Source organism: Lutra lutra, chromosome 11 (genome assembly GCF_902655055.1).
Source record: "Lutra lutra chromosome 11, mLutLut1.2, whole genome shotgun sequence".
Classification (NCBI taxonomy): Eukaryota; Metazoa; Chordata; class Mammalia; order Carnivora; family Mustelidae; genus Lutra; species Lutra lutra.
In genome coordinates, this window is record NC_062288.1 from 37,847,887 (window position 1) to 37,858,286 (window position 10,400).

At 38.6% G+C, this 10,400-nt stretch overlaps 1 protein-coding gene across 1 annotated transcript; it reads left to right on the plus strand.

Moving 5' to 3' along the window:
* Positions 1–3,626: 3,626 nt before the first annotated feature.
* On the plus strand, positions 3,627–8,274 carry GNG11 (G protein subunit gamma 11). Its single transcript, XM_047695663.1, has 2 exons — positions 3,627–4,116; positions 7,850–8,274. The coding sequence occupies exons 1-2, from the start codon at positions 4,021–4,023 to the stop codon at positions 7,973–7,975; spliced, it is 222 nt and encodes a 73-aa protein (XP_047551619.1). The 5' UTR covers positions 3,627–4,020; the 3' UTR covers positions 7,976–8,274.
* Positions 8,275–10,400: the final 2,126 nt, after the last annotated feature.

The window sequence follows — 10,400 nt, forward strand, 5'->3', positions numbered from 1 at the left end:
TTCGGCTCAGGTCATGATCTTGGGGTCCTGGGAACGAGCCCCGCATCGGGCTCTCTGCTCAGCGGGGAGCCTGCTTCCTCCTCTCCCTCTGCCTGCCTCTCTGCCTGCTTGTGATCTCTCTCTGTCAAATAAATGAATAAAAAAATCTTTAGGAAAAAAAAAAAGCAGGAAGGACGGTAGTTTTTATTTTGGAGAATTCAGAATTCTTATTAGCTTAACTAAGGAATGACTCAACAGTAGGGTAACATTTGTGTTGCTTTAAAATACAGACTGTCTACAGGAGTTGGAATAAGATAAAATTCACAGAAAAGAATACAAAGAAAGATGGTCTAGGAAGAAGGTTGTGAGGTCATGACTATCCCACAGGCTACACAGTTGTAACAGTGAGTGATTTTTTTTTTCCAGAATTTATTTCAGGGCCACAGATTACTAGGTTAAAATGAATGAGGTAAGACTATAGGGAAACAAAAAATACTCTAGGCATAACCTTAACATTTGGCTCATCCACAGAATTTCCTGGTACCAGTAATGAGAATGGGTAAAGCATATATACTTACTGTAATATATCATTTGAGATACTTGCACTTTGAAAGTATTTTGTACACATAGGTGAGTTTAAGCTTTGGCAAGGAAAGAAAAATGATTATTTTAATTTGCGTTGATTTGATTTTAGCCAGATTTCAAAACAAGGCTAATATTGAACTTCCTAAATTCCTAAAAGAATGTATTAACATAAGGAAAGGAGTAAACTGAATAATAAGAATGACCACTTACAATGGAAATTAAAGTCTTGTGAAAGCAAAATTGATAAAATAAATCATTTTTATATGAACTATAAGTAGTTAAGATGATCAGAGCATCAGACATAGACCATCCTGTAACTTTACATTATCTCCATCTAGAAAAGGAAGCTTATGCATATAGTTACATGAAATGGGTGAGTTTATGAAATGTTCCATGTGATTGTTGTAATAAATTGAACTAAAACAAGTTAACTGGGTGGATCAAATATACGTTAAATATGCTCCTTAGAAACCCATCATTTTAATGGCCTAAACAGTCACTATTAACTTTATAAATTCCAGAGAAGCAGAATTTGGGAAATAACCTAGTTTATTTCCACCAACAAAACAAAGGCAGAGAGTATCTATGTCTTGCCAAAAATCACAAGATAAAGTAAGACAAGAACACTTGTTTTTTTGAGTTCAGCCTAGCATTAAATCAACTCCAATATAACTGCCCTTGATATTTTCTTACACAGTTTCCTTTATATGGATTTTTTAACAACACACTTAATACGTCAGAAAAGTAACCAAAGAGTTGTTTTTCCTTTTTTTGCAGGTCACGGTAGGTATTTCATGGTCTTTGCTCTTTTATAATTTAAAAGTAGAAATAACCACACAGTTAATTTTCTTAAGCAGATTTCTTTAAAACATTTGTCAAAAGACAGTGGGATAATAAAAGTTTCTAATTATACCTATTATCTTTCGTTGCAGAGTAGTTTGCACACATACTATTTTGTAAAACAAATTTTATTAAAAATAATATGTAAAATATAAGTAAAAAGCTAATATGACATTTGGCTATAACTCACTTGGATTTTAAACTTTGTTTATCCGATAAGTTTTGTTGATAGAACATTTCTGTGAGAATAGACAAGAAATTGTTTACCATGGTTGCTCTCTGAGAGGTAAATTCCATGCTTAGGGATGGGGGCTACATGCTCTTCTAAAAAGAAGTGTTCCTATCCTTTTACCATTTAAAACCAAATAATAACAAGCCATTTTTCAGAATGCTGTGTAATCATAGGATTTCAGCATTTCCCAATTCACTTTAATCAGTTCACTTAATGTGATTTTAGTATCATGCATTATTCTGTAAGAGTAAAAACTAAAAAAAAAAAAAAATTTTTTTAAATTAAAAAGACTAATATGCATTTGCTCTCCAATTTAAGTTCTCCTAGTATGGGGAAGAAGTTAAATGACCACTATGGATTTATAACTATTTATCACTGTCTTCAAGTAGGTGATTTCAAAAAGAAGAAATTTCCAGGCCAAAATAATTCTATTTTTATGATTTGGAAAAGACATGCATTAAGTTACTTAACTAGGTTATTTGATTTGGTGCTGAACTTATTTAATTTGAGCCACATTAACTACTTTCACTAACTTATTTATTTTTAACCAACCTTTTAAATCTGAGCAATGGGGAATCAAAAATCATTAATTGCTTTTGGAGACAGATGTGAGTTTTTTGTCTTGGCTCACCTTGCATACTAACGGTGGGTGGGGGGGCCCTCTAGAAGCTTATTTAAAACTTCTTTGAGCCTGGGAGATCCTGGAATGTGTGGTATTTAAAATACAGAAAAGCTCCCAAACAGTTTTCTTCATGAATGTAATTTATCAGATGTAGATACATAAATGCAATTAGAAATGTAACATACCTTAGCTAATTCACTGTTCCCCTGGCCCATCATCTATTTTATAAATTAGAAAACCAAAATCCAGAAAAAAATAAATGACTTTTCCAGTGATAGCCAGTGGTAGAGCTGGGACTAGACCCAGAGTTCTCACCAAGTAGCTTTATTGTTCCTGTCCCTCCAATGTATTCATTGAGGACAAGCGGGTAGAACCTAGAGAGAAATTAGGAACAAACGAAAGCCTGTGCTTATAAAATAGGGAGTGGCTTGGGGTGTCTAAGCCCAGGTACCCTGAAATTCTCCATTCAGGACACCACACTTAACTTGAATTTGACTCTCTAGGCAAGGAGGTCATCTCCAAAGAGAGAAATATCTAACTGCTTGGGAAGGTTTCTTACGTTCGTGCTTTAGTTTTCTTCTAGGCTCTTGAGCTTCTTTAACAAACCAAACAAAAAGTTTTAGTTTATAGTCAAAGAGAAACTTTATATTGCAGGTAAACATGTCAGGCCCCACACCTTTCCTGGCTTTACAAAATGGCAGCAAGATGAATACTGCTTTCCAGAGAGTGGAGAAACCCAAGCTGAGTGAATCCGCTGCTGACCTCCAGGAAGTTTGCAGGAGCCAGGAATTCCTAACCCTTGGTGTCCACAGTCACCCAAACCGCGGTCGATGGGGATTGGGGAACCACTTCTTGGTAAGAACTTTCAGATTCCTTCTTCTGTCTTCTCTAGTATCATCCGTGTGTCCTCCAAATCATTACAAAACATTCCCCTGAAGAGAGTAAGAGCTCTACTGTGGAAGTTGCAGACAGTTCATTAATGTCCGAAAATGGCCCTGCAAATTGGAAACAATATTCACATCCCGATGCCCCCTTGACCCCCCAATGTGTCACTATGTTTCAGGCATTTAAAGGACGGGATGGATACACATCAACAGACGTGGTGGGTGTTTCTGAGATTACAGCTCAGTTTCATTCTCCTCCTGGGCCTTTTCCCACAACACGCATGTAACTGGGGAAAAGTAACACGCTGTATATTTTTGAAACTTGGAGAGGAGAAGGGCTGTTACTTCCTGCAGGCTAGTGTCCTCCTTTTCTTGCTTTGCAAACAAAACCCGGATGTGACTTGGGAACGGGGGAAAAAAAAAAAAAAGGAACAAAAAGTAAAACTTTAGTTGTTTCTCCGGGAGAGTGGGCTAGTGCAACCCCAACTGTCCGGCCACAGCCCTGGCGAGTCCCCCACGGGCGTGGCAGGCTTGGGAGCCGGCAGGGGGCCAGCATCCCGCCGGGAGCTCCCGCACCGCCCAGCTTCTCAGGCTCCCTCTCCACTCAACCCTCTGGGGCTCGCTGGAGCAGGCCTCTCGCAGTCGAGGGGGCCTGAGAAAGAGCCAAGGACGCTGGGCAGGGTCGGCGTGGGGGGCCGTCCCGCAGGCAGCCGAGCTCTAGGGGCTCTGGGGAGCACGGCGGGAAGGCGGGCCTGTCCAGCGCCGGCGGGCGGGCAGGGTGCGCTGGCACCGCAGTTATTTTGGGGCGCGTCCTAGTTTGCTGCATTTCCAGCCTCTCGGCTTCCAGAGCTATCCCCAGGCCCGGTTCTGGGGCGAAAATGCCGGCCCTTCACATCGAAGATTTGCCAGAAAAGGAAAAGCTGAAGATGGAAGTTGAGCAACTTCGCAAAGAAGTAAAGTTGCAGAGGCAACAGGTAAATTGTCCCAGAGCATTTCCTTCTCTGAAATGAACCAAGGGCAGTTTTTCCTGGTTTGTTACAGTAAAACAGTACTGCTTTTCTGGTTTTTGTTATTCCCCCCTCCCCCCAGCTTCTCTTGAAGTAGGGCTTTGTTGGTACCTGGGAACTGCCAGTTGGTGTGGGGAAATCTTCAGAGGTAAAGGAGAGCAAGGGTCAGCTGAGTAATTTAAAGCCAAATGTCAGAACATCTGAGCCTAGGACTGGGCAAATGGACAAAAATTTCTGCCTGCTGTTACTTGGTTTTAAAAACTCAAAATGTAGGAAAAAGGCAGATGGCTATTTAGTTCCTTGATCTTTTTCATTGTGGGAAAGAATGGCATTTTAGTGCTTTTTAATCACTATTTAATTCATATTTAATTTAGGTAATTTGAATTACATAATTTTGAATTTCACCAGGCCTCTCCAGAGGTATGCAATGAACAGCTCACTGGGGCTTGGGAACAAAACATTACAATTTCTATTTTATTTGTTCATAATTCCCATCCCTTTATACCTTCCACTTGGTTTATAGGTATACACAGTGAACTAATACAGTAGTATCTGCATTTATTTATAAATAATTATACATATATTTGGGTACATACAAAAATTCTTTTTAGTGATCATGATTTAAAATTTGAGAGACCACTGAAGTGGATTACAAATTCAGTGAGAACATATGTCTCATCAGAAGTCTCCACCAAAACGTGCTGGAGATTTTGTACTTTTGACTTCTTACTGCTAGCTTGAGCATGCATTTCTTCCTTTTTTTCCTCAATCAGGCAACCTAAAGTCCAGGAATAGGTTTTTGGATAGTTGTTTGTTTTTTTAAGGAAATGACCCACTCCTTTCTTCACAGCAAGAAAAATGTAAACTGATTTCATTTCTCTATGGTTTAATACTAGAATTTTTTTTAAATAGAAAAGGAAAACAATGGAAATTAAGCAGTTATAGTAAATAAGCTCCTTTACTTTCCTGCTCTAATTATGGTAAATCTACTCATGACAGAGTCCTGTTACTCAAGATGAACATTTGAGTGATATTTGGAAGATGCGGGTGTTCTTGAGTTTTACTTTATACACATTTCTTTTCTGAAATTTAATCTTTCACTTCCAAATTCCTATTCTTCCTAGATTTTTGAGTGCAAAGGTTGTTTCTATCCATGTTGAAAGTTTTTGTACCTTTAAAAATACTGCTGTGCTTAAAGGAATAAGCAAAGCTATGGTACCCAAAGTATAGGGTAGTTTCTTGAAACTTTAAGGAACCCATTTTGTGGATGACAAAGTGCAGTCTGTGTTGGCCACTGAGATTTTTTCACACAATGCATCTTAGAGGTTACATATCAAACAGAGTTGCATATACTGAAGCATAGCCTTGTACAAAGTTGGAATATCCTAATACCAGAGTGCACAGAACTTCTAGGAGAAAAAAAGAGACAAGTGTCTTCTAGGTATTTTAAGCTTCAAATTAGAAATTGGGCAGGGACCTGGATGCAGCTGACTGTGTAGAAATTGAAGGTGTCATTCATGAGCCATTCCTCCCTGCTAGCTCCCCACCTCCTCTCCTTAGGATACACCCTACTCAATCAGTTTCCAACTCCAAGTGTATGCTAATGGGAGAGAAAATTTCAGAGAGAGCCTTAGCAGATACAAGGAGAGGCATCTGAATCCTAATGATAACATTCAAACATATGTTACCACACACTTTGGTTTATATAGTATTAGTGTTCTACAACCGTTATGGCTCTTAGATCATTCAGTGCTCTCCCTTTTAAGGATCAAAAACTTGAATCCCAAGGAGGCTAAGTACCTCCTTATTTAAGACCTCATAGGTAATGATACAGACGTGTACTAAAACACATGTGTTCTGATAAACCAGTTCATTATTCTGTCAATAAATTGTTCATGTCTGAGCTGTGTGCTCTGCTCAGGCCAAGGGCACAGAATCCACAGGCTGAATTCTGGCTCCAGCTAACTGTTGCTCAAACACATCTTCTTTATCATGGAAGGAAATGCTTAGAGGAGTAATTATGCACTTTTGGAGGTTACAGATCTCTTTGGAAACCTAGTGAAGAAGCCTCTATAGAAACAGATACAATTTGGGGGAACTCTAATCTTACCCACAAATATCTGTGGGGAGACAGACCCCAGGTTGTGGTTACTTGCGTCTGTACTTCTGACAATTCCCATAAAATGTGTGTACTATGAACGTCAGCAACAAATAAGAGCAGTTGTTATCCAAGAGAATGGCACTTGAAAAGATTTTTATTTCATCACACTTTAAATCATCTAACTCCATCACCTAGTTCTAAATTTTATTTTTTTAAAGATTTATTTATTTATTTATTTGACAGGCAGAGATCACAAGCCGGCAGATGCAGGCAGAGGGGGGGGGAAGCAGGCTCCCCGCTGAGCAGAGAGCCTGATGCGGGGCTCCATCCCAGGACCCCAGGATCATGACCTGAGCCTAATGCAGAGGCTTTAACCCACTGAGCCACCCAGGCGCCCCTAGTTCTAAATTTTAGAACAGTGATCTTCACTTTGTGTGCAAAAAGTATGTGGGGTATGGGAGTAAAATATTAAAAATTTCTGCTTTTGGTTAGATTTAAATCTCTTCTGACAGTTTCCAGTTTATGTTTTATAATTACACATTAAGTATAACACAGTAGCATTTATACTTATTTATAAAATATGTAAATAATTAGATATCATTACATAATTATGTACATTTTGGGATATATGTATATATATTATATATATACATATATAATATATATATATATGCAAGCATGTTTTTGTGATCACCATTAAGACAATTTGAAGATTATTAATCTAGATTACAAATTCAATGGGACAGTTTCCCAGGGTTAAGAGATCTCTGTTAGAATTTGCTGGAGCTTCTATAATTTTTACTTCTAATTTCTTCTTAACAATGCAGGCCTTCATTAACACACTAATCCTTTTATTTTCTTCCTTTTTTCATCCTTTTTCTTTTTTAAATTCACTCTTGTGATCTGTCTCTGAAGGATAGGGTTTTTGAAAAAAACTATCCAGTCCTTTCTCCCTTACAGAAAAAGTTTCGACTAATTACATAAACACAAGGATCTCAGATAAGCCCAATAAACCTCAGATAAATCTTTCGTTATGATCATTGCCCTCAAGCAACGGGAAGGAATCCTGAATAGAGACACAAATAGTTTGACTGAGCAACCTCAGCCTCTCCAGCATCAGACTTTCTCCAATGTTTCTATCATTTAGTAAAATTGCAGAACGTGGCACACACCCATAAGTGAGAATTTTGGCAGGACATAGCCCAAAACATTTGGGGATTATCTATTACTGCACCTGTTCATTAGCATGGGAAATTGAAAATGCAGTATATTTTGGTTTGTAAAATATTATGAATAGATCATAATTATATTTCAGCAGAGGAGAGAATTCACATGAGCCACAATGGATAGAAATTGCTGGGATGAGCTATTTAATACAATGACTTTCAAGCTTTTTGACCCTCACCAGACTGAGAAATATATTTTACATAGATTGTGTCATTCATATATAGCATAATGTTGTACATGCTTTGTACAACTATTTTTATACTATTTTATTTTTTTAAATGCTAGTTGTGCTCAATTATATTAATTTCACTAAAGGGTGCTAATGAAGTGTAGGCAATCCTAATCTAATTCATTCTTTTTTTTTCTTTTAAGGTATCTAAATGTTCTGAGGAAATCAAGAACTACATTGAAGAACGTTCTGGAGAGGATCCTTTGGTGAAAGGAATTCCAGAAGACAAGAATCCTTTTAAAGAGAAAGGCAGCTGTATTATTTCATAAATAACTCTGGAGAGAAATTTCATCCTCAGTAGAAGAACTAGTTTGTTTTGTTTTTCTGAAATAAAACCGAAATTCCTTTCAAAGAAGGAAAACAAAATTTAAAGACTTTCTTAAACACTTATATTGATATGGCTACGTATCAAAGCTGTGTGCTTCTCATCTTTGCTCACTACACCTCCTTGTTAAGAGGGCAGAGAGTATCAAATGTACAATTATGGAAATAAGGATATTACTTGTGCATGACTCACCTCTTTCAGTATATTGCTTGATGCCTTAAATAAAGTTTTATCTCTGGAAAATGAGTGTTGGCAATTTTTAAAAGCAGGATGTTGCTGGGGTGGGGGGTTGGTGTTTTTTGTTTGTTTGTTTGTTTTGCATTTACTTTTATATTTTTTCCCATTACCGTTCACGTGTTTGGGACACATATCAAAGGATTAGGGAATTTGATAGATCAGTTCTCCAATCTAGCTCTCTCCTTCAAATCTCAGTTGGTTTACGATGCTGATTTCTGACTTCTGGAATGTTTCTGATCTAATTTTAACTATGAGGGAACCAAGGGAGTAGAATTCCTCACATTGACGGAGTAGCTGAGTCAGGAACCACATTAGCACTCGAAACCCGCATTACCAGTCACCATACAGATCTTGGTCAAAGTGTTGGCTGCAGTGGTGCTGTGGGGAAGGGCCATGTGTGGGGCCTGCGAGAAGCCCCCAGGAGGTCAGCCCCAATATGTCCATCCTTAGGGAGCTTCATCTCCCACAGGATGCAGGTGTTGGCACGGTGACCCTCTGGCCCTGTGGCATTGGCAGAGACACTGGGCTCTGACCTTCTCTTACCAGTGTTTTGCAGCAAGCCCAGGCAAACCATACCACCTTTCCATGGTCCTTCTCCTCCAAAGGGACCAGTTAATCTTTTGCCCATTTCTAAAATCAGCTTGTTTTATTCTCCCCTCATTAATTTGTAGGCATTCTTCATATATTTTGGCCATCGTCAGTGATAGGTGTTGCCAATACCTTCTCCAGTCCATCATGACTTAACATTTCATGGCAGAATGGTAGCTGCTGCAACCAAGGTACAGGGCCCACGCCCACTCGAGGAGTTCTTTATGAAGGCACCTGCAGCAGCAACCTCAAAGAAAGCGACCTTTCTTCTTCTCTTGAAGCATTTTTCCCCATTTCCCTCTGACTTTTGAATGTCAGTTGTTCAATGTTTGAGCCAAAAGAAAGATGAGAAAACCCTTCCAGGCAAGTTCCAGTTCAAATGGGCTTAGTCACTAATGCGCCCCACAATTTTAAATGTGACACCAGAAACCCAGGCTTGATTAGGTTCTTTTCTCCTGTTTAGACCCAAAAGGGTAACTTAACAAGCCAGAGATGTGCCGGTGACTTCTAGCAGCTTCCTAAAGCATACCAGCTCCTCACTCTGAAATTGCTTTCCCTTCCCTCTCTGAGAGGGAACAGGATGCCCCAAGCAGGTTACAGCAAACCAAGAGCAGAGACTATTTCCTTCAGTTTCCTGCCGTTTTCAAAGTGTTGACGTCAATTGGGATTACTGAGAGCCCAGGGATAATTTTAGCCCAAAGCACACTCTACTCCAAGGTGAGATTTAAGAAAAGTAAAGGCATAATTTCACCAACTGCCATAGAACAGTTTGTACTGCGATGTGTTGCTACTATCAGTCATTTCACATTTAAGGTGGCCTGGGATTTTAATACTTTGGGGCCTGTGAAGTTTTGACTTTAACGCACTGTTTCGTGTCTCTGAAGTCATGGAGTTTTCTTGTGTTGCAGGAGGAAGGAAGCATCTCGTTCTTGCTAAGGCAGATCAAATGACCTGCTTTCTTCATGGAGAGCCAAGTCAACATGTTTATCCTCTAACTTCCTCAGAGTTATGGCTTCGAAGGTTGTGCCCTGAGATTCTATTAGCCACATTCTGCTATCCGTTCATGTACACCTCCAAGTCCTAGCCTCTGCTTTTCATGTACTTTCAGCCAGATGACAACTTAGCCCACTTCTGCTTTTTCCTTAATAAATTCCCAATCTTGTAGATGTTTCTACTAAATCTAATTCTGTTCTTATTTTCTTACTGTTTTCATCATAGTAATTTGGCAAATATGCAGAAGTGTAATAAAATCCTCTTGATTTTCAAGCGTTCAGCTGCTAAAAACTTATTAGCTTACATTAGGAAGAAAATGAAAAATACGGTAACTATATATTTGGGTGTATTATAAAAGTAACCTTTAGTAAATGGGAATTTGTTAAGTAGAATTTAAATCATGTATTCAATTTCTTCCAAGTATATAGTTGTGTTAATCATTTGGCATCTGATTAAATAGTTGCTATCCTTTGTGTATTGAGACTCAGGTTCATAGAACTCATTAAATTAGCAAAATTGACTTTCCTATTTCCAGCCAGAATCTACATTAC